General features: G+C 39.1%; 1 protein-coding gene across 2 annotated transcripts in view; it reads left to right on the top strand.

Annotated features, from left to right (window-relative positions):
* klf8 (Kruppel like factor 8) overlaps positions 1-23195 on the top strand; it is an 81676-nt gene that overhangs the window by 1838 nt on the left and 56643 nt on the right. The window contains exon 2 of one of the 2 annotated variants that reach the window (XM_007563863.2): positions 891-1013. The exons of the other annotated variant lie outside the window; for it this stretch is intronic. Within the exon in view, the coding sequence (XP_007563925.1) occupies positions 987-1013 (27 nt within the window). The 5' untranslated portion in view covers positions 891-986. The remainder of the gene's footprint in view (positions 1-890; positions 1014-23195) is intronic. 2 annotated transcript variants of the gene reach the window in all.

Below are 23195 nucleotides of genomic sequence, written 5' to 3'. Positions count from 1 at the left end.
TCTTCTAAATAAATGTTTTCTATTTTTTTCCTAAATGCCATATTAATTTTATCATAACCTTTAACAATAATGACATAAATTAGTTATCCTATATACATTTACACATAAAAACATAAACAAAATATATAAAATAATCGTCAATCTAAATTGTAAAAAGGTACATAATGTGAGGTATGTATTTCTGTATTTCCAATTTTATAATTTCATTTATGTAAATATTCGTCTCATAACTTATATATTTAAGAATATTCGGCTGTTGCGACTATTCTTTCGTCTATATGAGTGTTTTATCTGTCAAAGGTGAAGCTTTGTCGGATGTGTCCACACCCTCCGCACCCACGAGCGGCCTCAATTAGCTCTCGGCATGACGTCAGTAAGGTGACATGGGCGCTGCATGCTATTAAGGGGCTGCATGAGCTGCACATTGCATGCATTATCCCCCTTCTCTCTCAGCATTTGAAGAGGATTGTGCAGCGGGCCCTGGTCCGTCCGGTCCGGCTCGATCGGGCTCGGTTCCGCTCCTCTGCAGGGCTGCAGCTCTGCTGACTGACAGAGAGATGAGGGGTGGGGACGCAGGGTGGGGTCACAAGCAGGGAGAGGCGGAGGAGGAAAAGGCAGAGAGAGAGAGCCCAGCCCTTGAATACACGGCAACAACAAGCCGACTCAGAGAGGGAGAGACGCAGAAAGCCCCGGCCGTATTTCTGATTTTGTTTTGGGGGGATGAAGCTCAGGGAGCCGTCGACGCTGCTGCGGACATGAACTGAAAAGACACACTGGAAGAGGCGGGGATCGGTGTTCCTATATATCCCGAAAATTCACAGTAAAGGTGGAAAAAAAAAATAGCACCGCCCCAAAAAAAAAGAGCGAACCTCCTGTCTCCCCTCTGACAGTTCTTGTTCAGATAGTGCTACACCCAAAGCCCCGATCGACCCCCTCCTGCTCCTGCTGCTCCACCCCTCCGCCGCTGCACCGCTCCGGCAACCGAGATGCACACGGAGACCCGTAACAAGAAAGTAAGTGCACCTTATTCCTGGTCAGAGGAACAAACAGTGACATCTGCCTTTGTGGATGATCTGCCTGTACACAAGCAGAGTTGACATGTCAGCCTAACATGTGTCTGATCATTTAAATGTCAGTAAGCTGTGTCTGCTGCAGCCACGCGCATCCTTTTTATTCTGCAAACAGCGGAGTTTTGTAACCTCATTGCCTTTGCAAGTGCATCATACAGGGGAGTCCTGTCATTTCCACGCTAAAACACGGAAGCTTCTGCACTCTCTCTCTGCGTGTGTGTCTCTCTCTCTATGTGTGTGTGATGGTAGTTCAGGTTCAATTTTAAATGCTCCGAGATCCCAGGGAAGCAGGAAGGAAACGGAAGGTAGCTTCTGCAGCTTGCAGGACACCATCTTAGCTTTTAAAGGGCCAGCAGTCTCTTTTGCAAACGTCCATGGGAAGCAGCCAGGTGCACTGCCTCCAGGTACTCTCTGTACCATCAGTATTGTAGCACCTTGCTAAAAAGTAGGGCTGGGCAACATTGCTTAAAAATAAAATCTTAGATTTTTTTTATTTTAAATTTACCATATCCAATTTTATTTTTTTTATTCTAAAAAATAAATTACAAATGACAAAATGTTTTTAAAAAGTGGATTTCATTCCAGTCATCCATTCTGAGTTGTTCAATGGATTATTATGAGCAGGCTATGTTCATCATATTTTTTTGTTTTATTCCAACAATATAGATGCAACTTTATCATCATCCAAGATGTCCATCTTGAAAATTAAGAGTTTAAGTAATTTTAATAAGAAAAAAAGCTGCTAGGACTGATGTGACCAGGTCAGTACATGTAACTCTTTCTTCAAAATAGACTTAATCCTTAACTCAATCGTTTCAAAGTCCTGCTACTAATAATAATTTGATGCTGAAGTTTTAAAATATGAAGCATTTACTTATATGTAAAACCTATACCAAAGTATAACTTCAAATTTATTTATTTTTCATGTTGGAATTCTCATAACATTACTTCTTTATTCTCTTAATATTACATCCTTATTCTTATTCTTGTAATTAAAAAAAAAATGTAACCCGGTCTTAACATTTAAAGTCCAGATAAATAGAAGCTGCAAAACAAGATGGCCACCCTGGGGGCGCTGACATCACTCTATGAAAACACAAGGAGTACATTGGTAAAAAAAAACAAATTCAGATTTTCCAAATAATTAAGTTGTCAGTCAACAATTCAGTTAATTGATAAAATTGATTTCTTGATTAAATTTTCTGAAAGGGTTATATTAGGAATTTATGCCATAAATTAGTGCATAATTGCTATTTTTTTGTCCGTTCTCCTTTGCAACATAACTCTCTCTCAGTCAGATTGGATGGGTAACATGAGCTTTCCGGTCTCACCACAACTGGTTTTGGACCTGCACTTTGACTGGGCCATTCTACAAAGTAGATATGCTTTGATTTCAACCAGTGGTGGACAACTCCAGTGTGATGTCCAGACTCTAAAAAACATTTAACATTTTAGGATACCATACCTCGAGGAGTGGACTAGACACTTGTGTTTGTAGATGATTTTTTTCCCTCCAACACCGCTGATTCAGACGGTTGAATTGGTATCCTACTTATGAGTTGTTTGTTTGATTTACATGCATTAAACCAGCGAGAAGGCTGTACGATGAAGCAGCATTGTTGTCATGAGTGTTAGGTTAGTTGGTCTCTTTAAATTGCTTTTAGATATCCCGCTGTAGAAAACCACCCCACTACATGATGCTGCCACTGCTTTTTATTTAAAGATGGTGTTTTTTTGGTGATGTTTTTGCATGTAGGCCAAAAAATTAAGTTTTGTTGTCATCTGATTAGAGGACCTTCTTCTACATCAGGAGACTCCAGTCCTCAAGTGCCACTGTCCTGCAGTTTTTAGATGTGCCACAGGTACAAAACACTGGACTGAAATGACTTAATTACCTCCTTCCTGAGTAGATAAGTTCTCCAGAGCCTTGATAATGACCTAATTATTCTATTCAGGTGTGGTGCAGCAGAGTCGCATCTAAAAGTTGCAGGGCAGTGGCCCTCCAGGACCACTGTGTCCTGTGTTCTATATGCTTCCAGTGTTCTCGATGTGGCTTGTGGGATGCTAAAAGCACGTCTCCTCAGGACTTTTTTTTTTTTTTAAATAATAGTCTTCTTCTTGCTACTTTTTTTTTAAGGTCAGATTTGTGTAGTGCATGACAAATGGATGTCCTCAGCAGATTCTAAACTTCAGTGTCTTTCCACTTTCAGATGATTGATGGCTCTGTGAGCGTTCAAAGCTTGGCACATTGTTTGATAAACTTCTCCACATTTTTCTCCCTGACCTCTCTGCTGTGGTCACCGTGATGCTGTTTGTTCACTATTGCTCTCTAACAAACCTCTGATGCTTTTATGGAACAGCTGCATTCATGATGAGGTTAAATTACCCACAGGTGGGTTCATGAATGCACACAGTTGCATTGGATTTAAATTTGGGTCATCAGGGCAACATATGTGAATGACGCGTTTTAAAAATTCTCTTTGCCAAATGATTTAAAAAATGTATTACGGAGTGCATCTTAATTTTTTTTTTCATTTAAATTAATAATTATTTTAAAATCAAACCTGCACATCAGGTAGAATCACTGCTACTTCATGTAAATTCCCATTTAACTTCCTCAGCAGAGTTTAAGTACCATCCAGTGACAGTTCATGACAGTATATTGGTCATGATATCATTAATCTCACTGATATTCTGATCTCTCATACCTTTCATCTGCTGGGCTGAAAGCCTGTGAAAAAGCTGCTGGGTTGAGAGGGATGAGGCAGCTAGGGGGAAGTGTAGTTTTACAAACATTTCTGCGAGTCAGAACTGAAATATTCCCAGCAGTGTTCCTCTCTGTTGGCTGAAAACGCAAGTGGGGGGAGAGAAAGGAAGTTTCAGTATCTGCCACATTGTTTTAAATGGCAACACGTTTCAATCAACTTTTTTTTTTAAGCAACAACTGCTTTTGAACGTTTTAGTATCCTCTATGTCAGATTAAATGTGGCTTGAGTTTCTTTTATGTAAAACCTGTGTGAATCGTCAAAGAAACCCTGGACTCCAGGGTAAACATGAGACTGCTTCGGTGAATGAAAGTTTTGTAGCACAAAGTGGAAACCGATAGATCTGCCTGCAGCCTGGTGATTGAAGATCACAAGGCTGAAACTCTCAACCTGCAAAATCTAAAGTTAATTCTGCTTTATAGAAATGAACCCGACTCTTATTACTTGAACCTAAATTCAGCCTGTGGACATGCATGCAAGTATTGTAAATCTGCTTTATTTACAATAGCCGCTGTTGAAACGCATCAGCAGCTTTTTTCGTGCATTTTTAAATTGTGCACTGAGCAAAAATGCAGCGTAACTGCAGCTGTTTTTCTCGTGCCCTATGACGTTACCCCTTTTGTTGCTTTGTAACACAAAGGTCTTCTTGGTCTGACAGAATGCTTATTGTAGGCTTGTCACTTTTTTTTTTTTTCTGAACAAACCACAAAAATAAATAACGGCCCACATCCTGCGTGGCAGACGATTTCCTCTTATTGAGAGCTGCAGAAGTACAGCTGCTGCGGTTCAGGCTGTTATGAACTGTAGTTGCACTGGAAGACACCTGTCACTTGGCAGCAACGCAGCCACTTGTTTACATAGTTGTTGGTTGAAATATGCAAGTGAAATTGCATCAACTTTTGATTCCTGTGCCCTGGTTTTATATGTTGGGACATGTCAAAAATGATCTGTTTTTTGTCAGATTTTCTAAATTAACTTTGCGTAAATGTGTCAGATCACTCATCGTTTCTCGAACATGCAGTAACTTTTAGGAGCCTTTTCTGTACAAGTTTATCATTCTCTTCAGAATGTTTGCCGTTTCCAGATTGATGTGCAGCAACTGTAGCTTCTTTACATCGATTATGGCTGATGTCTTTCTGTCTTGGGGTGTGTGCTGCAGAGCATCAGACTATGAAAACTCCTGCTTTCATGGAGGTGGCCACATTGATGATCAATTAATCAAGTGCATCTGATCAGCAGCACCTGCCCAGGGAAGCAGCAAGTGTGTCTTAAGTTTTTCACACAAAGCTTTTACATTTTGGCATCAGTGCTGCCTAATTAACAGTGACAATCTTCTATACCAGTAGCTCTTGGACAAAAGTATATTCATATCTTCTTTACTGTGTCCATATGTAGTTAATGGCCATTCTGTCACAGCCAGTCAGTGAAAGTAGTTTGTCATAAATGTCAGGTTGGTTTGTTAGAAATGTTTTGTTGAGTCTTTTTATTTAATTTTAGAGAAAACCCACTTACCCATTTACCACTAGGACCAATCTAAGCATGATCTGTGCTTTACATTCAGTGGGTCAGCTGAGACGTTGACACGCAAATGAGGTCAGTCGTCCGACATCAGCAGGACATCCACAGCAAAGGTTGCAGTGGTGCAAAGTCCAGCTATGTATGAAAGGGAGGGAAGCGATGCTGCACAGTAGGTAATGATTCACTAACCTGCTGAGCAAAAATTGATCTCTGAGATATCAAAACTTTTGTCCCTCATACACAGTTTGAGTTAGTTTTAATATGTTTTAACTTCACATCCGTAAACTTGTCTGCTGTTTTCAAGCATTGTAGCAACTTCTGCAGTGCAAGCGCCTCCATTTGGAGTCAGATAGGAGATCTGTTGTTTCTGCTTAAACTGTCAAAGGTCATGCTTCAAAATAAAATGTGCATTTTGGTGCCACCTCTTTGCTGGGGAGAGGAAATAATTACTTTTTTCCAAACTGGGAGGAAAACCTCACATGATTTTGCTTTTATTCTCCTTAGTAAACGACAAAATGCTTTCTCAAATGAGTTTTTAATCACTAACTTTATTATTTTTTACTAAGGTTTTGTTGTTTCTGCTCATCATGTGGTAAATGTAGCTCATGGCTGTGTTCAAAATTGCTATTTTCAGCTTGTAAACACTGTTGCTGATGGTGCTTATAAATCTGCTGAAATTTGTTTCTGTTTTGACTGCCTATCAGATGCTCCAGCTACTCTAGGCATGCCAGGTCTTTGATGTAATTGATCAAATCCTGGATGGACCCACTGCTGGTCTGCATTTAAATCAAATTGCAGCCAAACTGGCATGCTTAACTGGTTTGGTTAGTGAATTTTTAAACACTTTTAAAGGTGGTGTAACTTGAAGTGCTGCTTGATGATTCACATTTGAATCTGAATGAATGCAGGACGTCTGAGTAAAAGGCTCTCTAAAAAAATGAATATGTTCTCCAGGTGGTGAGGAAATATTTGGGCTTGTTGGATTTTTTTTTTTTCCAGTCGTGCTCTCGTGTGCAGCCAGCTTCAGTTCTTCGATCACCAGCATCAGCAGCAGTTCGCAGGAATGTGCTTCAAGTTCTCTCTGGTTTCTGCTTGGCGTCCTCGTGCACAGACTTGTTTCCTTGCTTGAATCACATCTGATGGTGAACCAACCCAGCTGAGTGAGTGGATGACTGGTCTGTTGGCCAGCTGGCTGCATGTCTGGTTGTGTTTGGGAGTCAGAGGAGATAAATTAGAGTGAGTTAAAAAAGAAAAAAATGATGCGAGAAGCAGAGTGTTTGCATCTGAGCAAACGCCTCGGTAGATGTTGTTGTTGTTGTTGTTGTTTTGGTTTTGGTTTTGCCTTTTGGTGGCTGAATCACAGAAATGATGCAGAGCAGGTCTGAGGAGGAAATGCAGGAAATGTCAGCCGGAATAAATGAAACTGGCTGGAAATGTATTAAAATCCCTCATCACCCAACATGTCACTACTTTATATCCAAGAAGACTGGCCCATAGTGACATAGGGTTAGAAATCAATTACTACTTGAAAACACTGAACTTAGATTTCTGTGTTAAGGCAGGCTGAAGCTGGGGTCTCCAACTCCAGCCCTCCAGAGCTACCTGGCAACATTTAGGTTCCAGTCACGCAGCTGGCCTGTGGAACCAAAATCAGATTTTTTTAATTAAATTTTTTTCCCAAATGCGACTTAGATCCGACTTTTTCACCGTAGTTTGAACGGACCAATTCCAATCTGTTCACCCCACAAAAAAATGTTATTTTTGCCACCTTTGTATTTTGTCACTTTCCTAAAGTAGTGGCATAAGTAACTTTTGCCAAAAGTATGATTTTTCTTCTTTCTTTTTTTTTCCTAAATCACCTTTTGGCAAAAAAAAAAAAAAGACACAGGACATTATTTTAGGAAGGTGACAACATGTGGTTCTACATCGGGTACGTATCCAGCAGTTTTCAAAGCATCTGCAGTCTGAATTTTAAATGACTTTAATGTCATTGATGCGAGATGTGGCATAATTCTGCGTCAGAACAAGCCAGGCGATATAAATCCAGTCATAAGCAATGGCTAAAAATTATAATCATAAAAATTCTGAACTGATGAAAGAAATCGGAGTCAATAAATCTCATCGAAACAGACTTCTCTACAGAAGCTACAGCCAAAATAGCCTGTCCCTATTAGTTATGCCTTATTTTTTTTAACTTCCTTCGTCTTGGTTTGACCTTGTGACGATTCTGTCGGCTCCCATTGCTGAATAACTTTAAAATCAATCCATAGATGGAGGTGTCCATTATTACTAACGTTAGGCTGCTGTTTGATGTCAACGTTCTTCTTCTGCGCATGTGGGACATTTTATGGCAATGAAGACAGTTCTGGTCACATTTAATAATATGAAGGGCCGCACAAAAAACAAAACAAAACTGGATTCCAGCAAGAAATTGTAATTGAGCATCAAGATCAGATGTCTGTAAGTGGAGTTGGATGCGTCCCTTCTCCAACACACCTGCATCAAATGAATGGCTCATTACCAGGCCTCTGCAGAGTTTGATGACATGCTGCAGAGGTAATTGAGGTGTGTTGGCGCAAGGACGCATTTTAAAAATGAAGGATAGTAGCTATTGATGGCTAGAGTTGGGAATAACATGAGGTAATTTTAAAAAGTTTGCTAGTTTTATTTAAACCACAAAATAAGGCTGATGAAAGCAGAAATTATGCAGAGTTCTGGTTTTATTTAAAATTTTCTCTCCCAACTCAAAAAACATTTTTGTTTCTTTGCATTTGCAACAGAGCTTTCTGAAAATGCTGCAGAACATGGACATGAATTGGTTTTTAAAGCCCATCTCAAGTACCTTGATGGACGTTAAAAATGCTACTGCCTCAAAAAATGACTGAAAATATGACACAGTTGGAGCTATCTGCAGGTCCAGATTTCAGCTCTGTTTAAAAGCTATTGTTTTTTATCATTTTCAGTCTACAGATAATTTCAAATTTTTGGTGTGTTGACATTTGAACAAGACTTTGAAATACTCTATGAAATACTTGCAACTGAATCTGTTACATCTGATTCTGTCTCCATTCTCCCAGCTGTGATGGATTGTGTTGAAAACAGACTGGTGTGATTGTGGTTTCTTGTGAGTTCCTGAGAAAGGTGGAAGGAACTTCTCTATATGATAAAGAAAAAAGTGGCAAAATGTGCAGAATTCAGGGAGAAACTTTACCTTTTTTTGCCTTAGAATCAGTCGGTAAAGGGAAGGAGAGTTGTTGGTTTCTCTCTATTGCTTTTTTTCCCCTCTGTTCACTGGGTTGTCTTGCTCAGGCCGGACTGCTTCGGGGCTTTAGCTCTATTTATAGAGACACATCTCTGTTTATATGACGAAGGCAGAGCAGAGCAGAGGAGGCCAATTCTCTCGTCATGATACCAAAAATTGAAGCTTGCTCACTAGATCCAGGCTCAGAATTGAAATGTTTGAAACACCAGCAGAGCTGCTGTCGATCCAAGATTCACACACAGCTGCTGATCTGCAGAGATTCACAAACTCTTTACCAACTTAAAGTAGATTTGAGCCTAGGATGGAGAGTGGAAAGGAGACTTAAAGTTATGATCTGGGAGAGAAACTGGTTTCACACTGGTTGGACTTGTAACCAGTTATGAATGGATCAGGGACTCCCCTTTATGTCATGATCTGACTCTGTTACAGGAGGCTCAGGCTGCCGCAGTACAAGGATGAGGAGCTTACTGCAGCTCTGTCATTCCTCCTCCTCTTCTTCCTCCTTCACCACCACCACCTCCTCCTCCTCCTCCTCCTCCATGTTTTCCACCACTAGTACATTCTACACATTCACACCATCTGGAGGTGACACTGAGATGAATCGAATTTCCACTAAATGCAAGCTTGCTTTCATTGGTTGACTAATCATTAATCAAGGTACAAAAGAATACAATGTTAGCCAAAATATCCTGCAGAAAAAAAAAAGAAAAAAACATTTTAGGTGTTGGAGGAGAATTGATTTGCATAGTTGTTGCAGAATGGCTGACTTAACACTCGTTGGTTAATTTTTGTATCACTTTGACTTTGGAATAGATCTGTTATGTAATTGTCAAAGTGACCCTGACAAGTAATGGTAGAAAATGACTTCTTGAAGTCTTTATTGTGAGGTCAAAACATGACACCCCCTATTCAATTTAAAGGTACTTGCCAAGTACTTTACAAGACAAAATAGTTTGATTATGCGAGCATATGATTTGTACATAATTAAGCCAAAGTGTTAGTAAACCTTCAGCCACCTGTCTTATCTGAGTTTGTGGAAATTGTAGATGCTTGTGACGAGGGCTGAAATGATTAATCGTGATGATTAGATTGAAATACTCATCAGCTAATTTTAGTAATCGACTAATCGTTACAAACTCTAAAAAAGGCCATTAGCTGAAAACCCCCCAACATATTCAGAGCATTAGTTATTTTTCTCTGATTTCATCTCTATAATAAGTCTATTTTATCTTGGTGATACATTTTCACACACATTGAGTGTGTTTTCTTTCTTGTCTTCATCTTTAATTGCTCTGTCCACAATAAACAACTCAAGAAGTAGTAGATGGTAGAAATCTGGAGAATTGGAGGAATAGAAATGAGGAAAAAAAAAAATCTTGAAGCGCGTGTGTGAGGACCCACACACACTAACACACACCTAACCAATTTCCCCGGGAACAGCTTGGCCTGTCCAGTGGCCATCTGTGTTGACTGTATGTTTAAGTGACAGTTTAACTCAGTCTGCCTTGATGTGCTAATCATCCTTGTATATTTTATGATTTTGGCATCATAACATTTACAGTCTGTTGATTCTAAAGAAAAGATGCAAACTTCCCAGTAGAGCTACCTGATAGTCTTATAATGTATTTACATAAAAAAATGCATACAAAAAATAATTGGTGGTGTCACATTTTTAAAGTGTTAGGAAAACATTTTGGATATTCCTTCGGTTTGCTCTTTTAAATAAGTTACAACTTACCTGATGACAGGTTAGTTATCAGGTAACTATAACCAATGGGCTAATGGGCTACAGACATAAAAGATGTTGCATTAGTGGTTGCTATAGCGATTCCCTCCGTTTCTGGGTTTCTGGTGGGAATGAGTAACCCACAACATCACTCTCTTCATCCAGCAGGAAAAAAAAAAAACAACAAAACACACACAAACAAGATCTTAAGACTCCACCAGAGACACACTATAAATAATATTGCATAAAAATTGGTTTCTTCATGAATATACTTTCTTTTGTTTTTAGTTGTGGCACCTTGCAGTAAAACCAGCACTTAGTTTAAACTTTTATAGGCTTTTAACAGGCTTCTGCAGAAGCTACCGAGACAATTCATTCCCTGGAATTGGTTGTGTTGAAGCAGCTTTGTATCCTGAGGGCAAATATTGTGAAACAATCTGAACTGTGTGCCATTCCATCCGTCCTATGCATGTTAAACATAGAAATAAAAAAAGTTATGTTTATGAGGTTTTTAGAAAATCAAAGTGAGCGTGCATATAATACAAAATGTCAAAAGTTTTATCTGTAAATCTATGTTATGGTGTCTTGATAAAACATATAGTGATTTAAAACAACCAAAAACGGTCATTAAAAGCTTCAGTCTGAAAATTTTAGAGGGACTTGGGTTACATTGCCAACAGTAGTCATAATGAAAACCATCAGTCCAGTCCTGTTTTCAGCTTCCTTTAATTAGTTGTGTTCAAAAGATGACAATAAAATATTAACTTTTATTTGAAAAAAAAAAAAAGATTATTGTTTTATGTTGTGCAGGAAATAAGACTTTTGAAGGGGTTAATCTTGAAAACAAAAAAATTAATTTGTTTCTTACCTTTTTCTAATCAAAATGTAAAAGTATGGCTTTTAAAAGTTTCATTGTTGTAGCTTAATTGGAGCTGAAAAGTTATCCGAGACTGACCTCTGACCCTCTGTCTTTTGGATATCAAATAATTCTAAAATATTACTAGACTGGCTTTGGTAAATATTATTTCCTATACTGCATGTTGTTAATGGTTACAGTGGTTTGACACAGACTGTTAAACTACAAACAGCTGTTACATTTTATTTTGAAAAAGCTCTTTTAGACAAAATAGAAGCAGACAATGATATTTAATTAAAGTTACTGACGTCCATGCTGGTAGCAATAAAAACAACCAAAAAAAAAACAAAGCAATTGTGGTTGTAAAAAAAGGATTAGCCAGACAACGAGATGTCAGAAAGTCTATCTAGGTTATTGTTCATTGTCTCATGAGATGGTGTGGATAAAATGAGACATCAGGTTTTCCTTTAACTGTCATTTAAATCCTTATTTTATACAATCTTTTGTTGTGGTTTAAAAAGGACTCTGTCTTCTGTTTTGGTTACATTAAGTGCTTAAGTGAAGATTGTTGGATTTTCTGACATTTAAAAACTCATTTTAACTCATGAAGTTCCTCTTTACAAAATGTAGAAATTGTGTAGGAGATAATTTTTGTAGTTGGCTTTCTATTTTAACATTGATTATTGGTATAGTAACCGGTATCTTGTGAACAAAAGCCTGAGCTTTTGGAGTGCCGTATATAAATCACAGATGTTCAAAATATCCAAACTATAACCAACTTTCTTTTTGAACAAGTCAGCATTAGCACTGCAGCTCAGCTGGCTGCTGTACACAGACAAGCATCAGTTCAAAGCTTTGGTAAGGCATTATTTAAAAAGTTGTATAATTATTCATTTGTTGAAATTTTGCTATTAATGAAAGCCCAAAATAACAACAAAAATTTCATTTGAAACTAAATCTCTTGTTTTATTTCAAAGCTAATGTAAGCACTCCTGCTACTCAAAGTTACAACAGCATTAGTTTAAAGCTTGAATGAGTAATTTCCCAAACATTGCTTAATGATCCATGTGTTTTTTTTTCAGTAATAAAGAAGATCCCCCCCAAAAAGACATGCTTATTTGAAACTAAATCTCTGCTTGACCAAGCTATAACGTTAGGACCACAGCGCTACTACAGGAATTTCAAAAAGTAACAGTTCAAAACTCGTGGAAGCCGTTCTTTTTTTTTAGTTTTGAGATGCCTTTTGGATCCATTTGGCTTTTTTTGTTGTTAAGACGGAATAACAATAATAACAGTTGAAGCTAAATCTCTCTTGTTCCTGTTCATGTCCAGTGTTTGCACTGCAGCACAGGAAGTTTGAAATGCACAAGTTTAAACTGCCATGAAGTGTTTCTTCAAACATGGACATTTTTTGCCATTTACCAATCATTTAGAGAGATAACTGTTCTAGTTCGTGTGTTTAATAATACTTAGGTTGTAAAATCTATGCTGTAACATGAATTTATCTCATGACCACAGTTATAAAAATGCTCCAGCATGTCAAGCACATGAAGAAGTATGACAATAGCTTTCTACTTGGCTAGCTACAGGCTTTGTGTAAGGATGTTTTTACACCAGGTCTATTTAGAGAGAAGATCAGATCTGAATTTGACCACAGCACCTCTTGGAAAACTTTTCCCATGTGCCTGATGGAGGCATCTGTCAGCGTTGTTCGTGTACGGAGGCGTGGTGGTGGCCGTTTGGAAAACACGCCCAGTCTCTTCTGATGTCAACAAATCGCAGGAGGCAGAGTTGAAGTTCATGTGAAGTTCATGAAAGGTCAAAAGGATTTGTCATGTGGGCTTCTGCTCCTGAAAGCTCAGCTTTGTTAGGGCTGTGGCTGTAATAACTCGCCTATTCATGTTTGAATTGCTCTACTTTATATTTTCCGCACTTATCTCTTTTTGTGAGTTTTGTATCCATCTTTTTATTTGCTGCTGTTCACTGCCTCACTGGGGGTCAAATTAATAAACTATCATTCAAGTATTTCAGAGACTTCTATCCGTTTTTTGTAAAACGTCTGGCTAAAAATATTGCAGCACATCGTTTTCTTCTTTGATTACATCTTGTTCTGTTTTGCCTTTCAGTTGAAATCATAAACTTAAACAGGATATTTTCATCATAAATGCCACTTAGTGCAAGTGAAAGCATGCCAGTGAGCTGGAGGTTTACTACCAGCACATTGTACTTCCAGAGGACTCAGAGGCAGTTACTTGTGTGTAAACATGCATAAGTTCACATCCTGAGTCTGGAGATAATATCAGCGTAAAGATAGGTTGGAAATCATCCAATGGGAATGAGGCTGTCTCAAAATGTGTGGCCATATAATCCGATCACGCAGTGTTATGTTCAAAAATATCATAAAAGAAGATTTGACTTTTAATTTGCTTATTTTGTAATGAAGCTGTTCTAAATGTAGATGTCGAGATTTTGTTTTCACTACAACACTTAACATTTTCATCAAATCTTAAATTAACCACTAAATAGTTCATAACATAATTATGTATTAAAGAAAAACAAAGCAAAAACTGAAAAACTATATGTGAAAACTAAGTTGCTTTCTTGGATTTTCAGTAAGGAAATAATCGGTCAGTTCAGTTCAAACAATATGTACTAAGTGACTGATTGTGACCTACTCTAAAAAAAAAATTTAGATAGTTGCCTTGGTCTGGAGCACACAGGAGTGGGTTAACTGAGTACTTGGACAGAAATACCAATGACCTTATAGAGGCCACTGTGGCTACCCATCAATCAGGGAAGGGTCATAATCTCATAAGAAATCAGCAATAAAAATTATATTCAGGTCAAAAATATAAAAAAAAACCTGTCAATATTCTCAAAAGTGGACTTCCTAGGAAATGTACCTTTAAAACAAAACGAGGGCTCCGTCTGAGACTCTACAGCTTTTGTTTTCATAGTAACTTTTTAAGATCATGACCAGACCAGAAAATGATTGAACGAGTCCAAAACCACCTCAAGTGAGAGCCAAAGCCTTTTTTTTTTTTTACAAAATTAAATAATTTATTTCAAATGTTTTGTCTTCCGTCAACCTTTTCTAATGTGATTCTTCAAAATACACATTAAAAACGTGGATGGCAGCTCTGTTAGTTGACCATGGACTCCTCTGTCCAATCTGATACCTGAAACTTGGCCTGAACTGATTTACAGCAGAGTAGTGATCCAAAACTAAGCAGCCAATCCTCAAATGAATGAAATAATGAAAATAAATTCTGATTAAATTGTTTAAAATTGTTAGACTGCAGGTTTCACACTAAGGTCTTGGTTCTAAACAATTTTGCTTCTTTTCCTAATCTCTTTAACTTTACATTTTTTTTCCTCCAATCACCTAACTGTCTTCTTTAATTTGGTTAATGAAATGATGAGCCTATCAGTAAACATAACTTCTGATTTAAAGTTGAAGAGAACAAGGATTTTAGAGCTTTGATTTTTAAGTTTGGTTTTGAAAAGGGAGCGGAGACACGTTGGCACTGGATGTTCAAAGGAAAGGACGTGTGTAAGTGTGTTCACTACGGAGGCCTGAGCAGGTCTGAATGTGCGCCTCCGGTGGAGACGTGTGATGTAAATTACGTGAATGAGCGCACGGTAGTGGCGGACAGAAGGGGTTTAAGTGTATGGGGCACACATTCCTCTCGCTGTGAGTGTTTGCTGCATGCCGGTGTTGACACGCTCGTGTGTGTGTGTGTGTGTGTGTGTGTGTGCCTCGTGTGTTTGTGTGAGGACAGTGGCCGTGTCACCTTAGATTAAGCCTGGATGCAGGGCTGGCGATGGTGACGATGTTGGTGGTGGAGCAGAGCGACTCCCCCCGTGCCCACCAACTGCGGCACAGTCATTCACCGGGGGGGTGAAGAATCCCGTCTCTGTGGCAACCGCGGCGGCGCTGCCAAGGCGGCCACAAAGAAAAAGTGAAAAGAGGGGAAAAAAAAGGGTGAGAGGAAGAGGAGAGAGGGTGGTGGGTGTGTCAGTTCCGAGAGAGGAGGAAGAGAATCTGTTTCTTTTTTTTTTTCAGGGTAAAGGCTACAGACTTGCACAGTTTCTCATAAAAATGATAAGGGATTCAGCTGAAAATAGAAATGAAACCAAATAAGACTGAGGTCATCTGTTCTCCATGGTTTTCCCTCACCTTTTTCCCTGTGACTACATCGTTGTGAGGTCGGGCTTTTGAACTGGAGTCCCAGCTGGTGGTTGTCTGAAACCGTTACTCCACTTGACTTGATAAAACTCTGAAGTCTGTTTCACTGTTGGGTTCCTGTAAATAAAAGATTCATAAAACAGGAGCACACTCTCTCTCTCCCTCACTGACAACAGCTTTGGTTTGAACTGAGAACGGTGAGAGTTTTAAGATGAAGCATTTCTTCATTCCAAGCAGACACTGTCTTGTAATCTGTTCACGCGGTTTTGATCCCTATGAGTAAAAGAGCATCGAAAGTCTTTAGAAAAACTCTTTGAATACCTTTGGAAAGCCATGATGAATATTTATCAATATTACTTCAAAATATTGCGAGAGAATGGAAAAGAAATGTGAAGAAAAATTAATACTTTAAATTTGCATTGTCACTTATAAAAATGTTTTTCTTACATATTTGTTAAACTGTCACTACGTTATGACAGTGTAATTTGAGACAGAAAATTTGTGAAAACATCAATCTCCTCCCTGAGCTACTACTGTCGCCTGAAGAAATGTGCCGTTCCTGACCAAAAACAACCAATCAGAGTCAGGAGGAGGGTCTTAGCGCTGTCAATCATCTTCATGTTCACACCCGGGGTTGTGGTTTTCCAGTCTGTTACAACCCTTACAGGAAAAGCGTTTATCAGTCATCATTGGTGGGAATGCCAAATAGCCTGGCATTCACAACAGGCTATGCTTAAGTGTAGCAGAGAAAAGGGGAGGAAGGAATGAACAGTTCCACATGGAGGTTGATTGACAGCACTAAGACCCACCTCCTAGCTCTGATTGGTTGTTCCTAGGTGGCTTTGGGAGAAGGCAAACAAGCTGTTTGTGTGAAACTGAATTAGACTTTATTGACTATTTTTTCTTCAGTGACCGTCAAAGAAGAGATGTAGAGCTCTCAGTGTGTCACCACGACAAACAAAGTATCAGGAAAGGGAGGTTTGCATCAACCTAATGGAGCTCTTCAAATGTGAAACTGAACCATGATGATTTAATTTACCACACTGTGTACCTGCTGGGGGGGAAATCAGCTGTTGAAATAAGAAATTGAAATGTTTCTCTTTGAAAGGTGGCCCACACTGCGACTCTGAGAAGTAGGTTAGTGAAAAACAAAAAGAGGAAGACGTGTCTCCTGCTGGGCTGGTCTCAAAAAATGCCACCTTTCCCTTTTTAACCTCACTGAGATGACAGTGATGGATAAGACGGGTGAAGTAATGACCTCAAGAACTAGCTGGCACAATCTAAATTACAAAAAGTTATTTACCTGCAGAGACACATACCTTACATGCAAAAAGCTTTCCTCTTTTCTCATTTCTTCTGGAGCATAGCCTTATCTCCATGTTTAGCATGTTCCTACCTGAGGTTGAGATAACTAATTTTAAACTGTAAATATTGTCTCTGACATTGTTTTTGTTTATGTAGAAGCTCATCAGAAGCAATTTTTTTTGGAATACCTCATCCACAGTGATTGGTTTCTGTGCCAAACCTTGGCACCAACATTTGGGCCTCTTGGAGACCATTGCTAGATGAAGATGTTTAAATCTTCCCTTTAAGTCTATGTCAGTGTACCAAAACAGCTGAACTAATATATGTTTTTAACTGTGAGGTCTTACCCTTATAAATCATAATAAAATGGAATAGAAAACTCCTATTTTCATCACTGTTTATGTAAGATAAACAAAAAGATCAGATATCCCAATGTATGATTGTATGTAATGTACACCAGTCCTCAACAGAAAATCAGAATACAACATGGGGTCGATTAAATATTTACTTGATGACTCCGTTTTTAGCGACACATTGAGATGACTCCAATTTGGCTCTCTGGCTATAGAAAACCAAATCCATTCTTGTGTTTTTTTTCTTCTTTTAAATACCTCTAAATCTGACACCATGGCCCTGAACCAGAAAAGAGTAGTGTACCTTCTCCTGCCCAAGTGGACGAGTGAAAGCAACTTGGAGTCTTCTTCACAAAGGAGGGAAAAATTGTGCGGGAGATTGACGGGTAGACTGGTGGTGCGTCTGTAGTGATGTGGGCGATGTACCGATCTGTTGTAGTGAAGAGAGAGCTGAGTCAAAAGGTGAAATTCTCAATTTGCTGGTTGAGCTACCGTTCCTACTCTCATTTATGGTCAAGAGATCTGGGTATAGTGACTGGAAAAAACTGGACAATATGGCTGAAAGATGTGTCCCGATATGTGTTTCATTTCAGTCGTTATCGATAATTGTTGATTGGTATTTTGCTTTACTTCTTTTTCTCCTCTCATTGTCTCCTGGTTTCATCAGATGTAAACCACTTTGTGTTTGAATTGAAACATGCGCTACAAATGTAGATGGTGTTTTACGGATTGGAGTAAATATGTTTGTGAGAACACACTGGGTTGTGTCTGCAGGTCATTCTGAATGAGGCGTGAGATTTGGGGAGGTACTTTGACCACACAGCCTTGACGCTTGGACAGGAAAAATGTGCACTAACTTTTTGTTGAATATATGAGTGTGTGTAGAGGGAAGAGGGTGTGTAAGGAACTGGTGGCCGGCTTTGCGTCAGCAGGGTGTGGTGTGATAACAGACAGCTTCTCTCTCTGTCTGAGAGCTTTTTGCCTGCCAGATGGAGACACACCCAGTTTAGCTCCTCACATTCACCGTCTGTGTTTGTGGTTCTGTTGTTGTTTTTTTATTGTTGTTTCTGACCCAACATTCAGGCGACCGCAAGGCAAGAATATGTTACTGCATGGCACAGCTTTTGTTTTTCTGGCGACTGAATTTTAGAAACAAACTTAAAGGACGAGCGATCCCTGGAGACGGGCCGGGTTTGGCTCAATTCCAGTTTACAGCATCTGTTGGTCATTTAAAAAAAAAGCAATCAGTGAAGCAAAAAATTCATAAGAGACCAAATAATCTGAGCTGCAATAACAGAAAAGTCTTAATGATCATTGGATGCATATCCAGGAATTGACTTCAGTGGAAATCAATTGAATTTTTTGCTGTAATTTTTAGCAAAGTCCAGTCATCAGTCAGACTCTGGGCCAAATTAATCTAAACTTTAAATTAAATTGAGGGAGTTCAGTTGGCAATTTATTGCCAAATATGAAAAATTTCTCTATGTAGGGAAGCCAAGATGACTCCACTGAGTCAATTGACTTTGAAGCAATTCCTCGTTCTGAGCAAGCATTTGGTGAGAGTGGAAAGGAACTACTCACATTAAACAATAGAAACCTCAGCAGATTCAGGCTCACTATTTATTTTGTCCCTGCAATGATTGCAAATAATGCATAAATTGAGATTATGGTAAAAATGGGAAAGTGGTAATATGTGGTTATTAGTCTTTAAACAGCCTATGCCTATAGCAGCTAAGCCACAGTCACTTTAAGCCTAGTGTTAAGTTTAGAACGGGTGTATGTCTCAGGGAGAAAAACACACCAAGGAGTCTTTTTAAGAAAGACTGAGGACAAAGTCAACAGTACTGTGTGTGAAAAACAAAGCACATCCTTACTGATTGAGGAGAATTAAGAGGGTAAGTAGCAGCAGGTGCTGATCAAGTGTATTGATGAACTGATCGCCTGCGAGTAGAAAAGTCATTAGGAAATGATCCTAAGGATGCAACCTTGCAAGAAAGTGTTGCAAGTCTGTAAATTTACAGAGAATTCTTCCCAGGTGTTGTCTCAGCAGGTTCATCTTGAGGTGAACCCCTGCAGTACTCCAAGGCATTGCAAAATCTCANTTCAAAGCTTGGCACATTGTTTGATAAACTTCTCCACATTTTTCTCCCTGACCTCTCTGCTGTGGTCACCGTGATGCTGTTTGTTCACTATTGCTCTCTAACAAACCTCTGATGCTTTTATGGAACAGCTGCATTCATGATGAGGTTAAATTACCCACAGGTGGGTTCATGAATGCACACAGTTGCATTGGATTTAAATTTGGGTCATCAGGGCAACATATGTGAATGACGCGTTTTAAAAATTCTCTTTGCCAAATGATTTAAAAAATGTATTACGGAGTGCATCTTAATTTTTTTTTTCATTTAAATTAATAATTATTTTAAAATCAAACCTGCACATCAGGTAGAATCACTGCTACTTCATGTAAATTCCCATTTAACTTCCTCAGCAGAGTTTAAGTACCATCCAGTGACAGTTCATGACAGTATATTGGTCATGATATCATTAATCTCACTGATATTCTGATCTCTCATACCTTTCATCTGCTGGGCTGAAAGCCTGTGAAAAAGCTGCTGGGTTGAGAGGGATGAGGCAGCTAGGGGGAAGTGTAGTTTTACAAACATTTCTGCGAGTCAGAACTGAAATATTCCCAGCAGTGTTCCTCTCTGTTGGCTGAAAACGCAAGTGGGGGGAGAGAAAGGAAGTTTCAGTATCTGCCACATTGTTTTAAATGGCAACACGTTTCAATCAACTTTTTTTTTTAAGCAACAACTGCTTTTGAACGTTTTAGTATCCTCTGTGTCAGATTAAATGTGGCTTGAGTTTCTTTTATGTAAAACCTGTGTGAATCGTCAAAGAAACCCTGGACTCCAGGGTAAACATGAGACTGCTTCGGTGAATGAAAGTTTTGTAGCACAAAGTGGAAACCAATAGATCTGCCTGCAGCCTGGTGATTGAAGATCACAAGGCTGAAACTCTCAACCTGCAAAATCTAAAGTTAATTCTGCTTTATAGAAATGAACCCGACTCTTATTACTTGAACCTAAATTCAGCCTGTGGACATGCATGCAAGTATTGTAAATCTGCTTTATTTACAATAGCCGCTGTTGAAACGCATCAGCAGCTTTTTTCGTGCATTTTTAAATTGTGCACTGAGCAAAAATGCAGCGTAACTGCAGCTGTTTTTCTCATGTGCCCTATGACGTTACCCCTTTTGTTGCTTTGTAACACAAAGGTCTTCTTGGTCTGACAGAATGCTTATTGTAGGCTTGTCACTTTTTTTTTTTTTCTGAACAAACCACAAAAATAAATAACGGCCCACATCCTGCGTGGCAGACGATTTCCTCTTATTGAGAGCTGCAGAAGTACAGCTGCTGCGGTTCAGGCTGTTATGAACTGTAGTTGCACTGGAAGACACCTGTCACTTGGCAGCAACGCAGCCACTTGTTTACATAGTTGTTGGTTGAAATATGCAAGTGAAATTGCATCAACTTTTGATTCCTGTGCCCTGGTTTTATATGTTGGGACATGTCAAAAATGATCTGTTTTTTGTCAGATTTTCTAAATTAACTTTGCGTAAATGCGTCAGATCACTCATTGTTTCTCGAACATGCAGTAACTTTTAGGAGCCTTTTCTGTACGAGTTTATCATTCCCTTCAGAATGTTTGCTGTTTCCAGATTGATGTGCAGCAACTGTAGCTTCTTTACCACATCGATTATGGCTGATGTCTTTCTGTCTTGGGGTGTGTGCTGCAGAGCATCAGACTATGAAAACTCCTGCTTTCATGGAGGTGGCCACATTGATGATCAATTAATCAAGTGCATCTGATCAGCAGCACCTGCCCAGGGAAGCAGCAAGTGTGTCTTAAGTTTTTCACACAAAGCTTTTACATTTTGGCATCAGTGCTGCCTAATTAACAGTGACAATCTTCTATACCAGTAGCTCTTGGACAAAAGTATATTCATATCTTCTTTACTGTGTCCATATGTAGTTAATGGCCATTCTGTCACAGCCAGTCAGTGAAAGTAGTTTGTCATAAATGTCAGGTTGGTTTGTTAGAAATGTTTTGTTGAGTCTTTTTATTTAATTTTAGAGAAAACCCACTTACCCATTTACCACTAGGACCAATCTAAGCATGATCTGTGCTTTACATTCAGTGGGTCAGCTGAGACGTTGACACGCAAATGAGGTCAGTCGTCCGACATCAGCAGGACATCCACAGCAAAGGTTGCAGTGGTGCAAAGTCCAGCTATGTATGAAAGGGAGGGAAGCGATGCTGCACAGTAGGTAATGATTCACTAACCTGCTGAGCAAAAATTGATCTCTGAGATATCAAAACTTTTGTCCCTCATACACAGTTTGAGTTAGTTTTAATATGTTTTAACTTCACATCCGTAAACTTGTCTGCTGTTTTCAAGCATTGTAGCAACTTCTGCAGTGCAAGCGCCTCCATTTGGAGTCAGATAGGAGATCTGTTGTTTCTGCTTAAACTGTCAAAGGTCATGCTTCAAAATAAAATGTGCATTTTGGTGCCACCTCTTTGCTGGGGAGAGGAAATAATTACTTTTTTCCAAACTGGGAGGAAAACCTCACATGATTTTGCTTTTATTCTCCTTAGTAAACGACAAAATGCTTTCTCAAATGAGTTTTTAATCACTAACTTTATTATTTTTTACTAAGGTTTTGTTGTTTCTGCTCATCATGTGGTAAATGTAGCTCATGGCTGTGTTCAAAATTGCTATTTTCAGCTTGTAAACACTGTTGCTGATGGTGCTTATAAATCTGCTGAAATTTGTTTCTGTTTTGACTGCCTATCAGATGCTCCAGCTACTCTAGGCATGCCAGGTCTTTGATGTAATTGATCAAATCCTGGATGGACCCACTGCTGGTCTGCATTTAAATCAAATTGCAGCCAAACTGGCATGCTTAACTGGTTTGGTTAGTGAATTTTTAAACACTTTTAAAGGTGGTGTAACTTGAAGTGCTGCTTGATGATTCACATTTGAATCTGAATGAATGCAGGACGTCTGAGTAAAAGGCTCTCTAAAAAAATGAATATGTTCTCCAGGTGGTGAGGAAATATTTGGGCTTGTTGGATTTTTTTTTTTTCCAGTCGTGCTCTCGTGTGCAGCCAGCTTCAGTTCTTCGATCACCAGCATCAGCAGCAGTTCGCAGGAATGTGCTTCAAGTTCTCTCTGGTTTCTGCTTGGCGTCCTCGTGCACAGACTTGTTTCCTTGCTTGAATCACATCTGATGGTGAACCAACCCAGCTGAGTGAGTGGATGACTGGTCTGTTGGCCAGCTGGCTGCATGTCTGGTTGTGTTTGGGAGTCAGAGGAGATAAATTAGAGTGAGTTAAAAAAGAAAAAAATGATGCGAGAAGCAGAGTGTTTGCATCTGAGCAAACGCCTCGGTAGATGTTGTTGTTGTTGTTGTTGTTTTGGTTTTGGTTTTGCCTTTTGGTGGCTGAACCACAGAAATGATGCAGAGCAGGTCTGAGGAGGAAATGCAGGAAATGTCAGCCGGAATAAACGAAACTGGCTGGAGATGTATTAAAATCCCTCATCACCCAACATGTCACTACTTTATATCCAAGAAGACTGGCCCATAGTGACATAGGGTTAGAAATCAATTACTACTTGAAAACACTGAACTTAGATTTCTGTGTTAAGGCAGGCTGAAGCAGGGGTCTCCAACTCCAGCCCTCCAGAGCTACCTGGCAACATTTAGGTTCCAGTCACGCAGCTGGCCTGTGGAACCAAAATCAGATTTTTTTTAATTAAATTTTTTTCCCAAATGCGACTTAGATCCGACTTTTTCACCGTAGTTTGAACGGACCAATTCCAATCTGTTCACCCCACAAAAAAATGTTATTTTTGCCACCTTTGTATTTTGTCACTTTCCTAAAGTAGTGGCATAAGTAACTTTTGCCAAAAGTATGATTTTTCTTCTTTCTTTTTTTTTCCTAAATCACCTTTTGGCAAAAAAAAAAAAAAGACACAGGACATTATTTTAGGAAGGTGACAACATGTGGTTCTACATCGGGTACGTATCCAGCAGTTTTCAAAGCATCTGCAGTCTGAATTTTAAATGACTTTAATGTCATT

This window comes from Poecilia formosa, unplaced genomic scaffold, assembly GCF_000485575.1.
Source record: "Poecilia formosa unplaced genomic scaffold, Poecilia_formosa-5.1.2 Scaffold152, whole genome shotgun sequence".
In the NCBI taxonomy this organism is placed as follows: domain Eukaryota; kingdom Metazoa; phylum Chordata; class Actinopteri; order Cyprinodontiformes; family Poeciliidae; genus Poecilia; species Poecilia formosa.
This window is presented reverse-complemented; position numbering and strand designations above follow the sequence as displayed.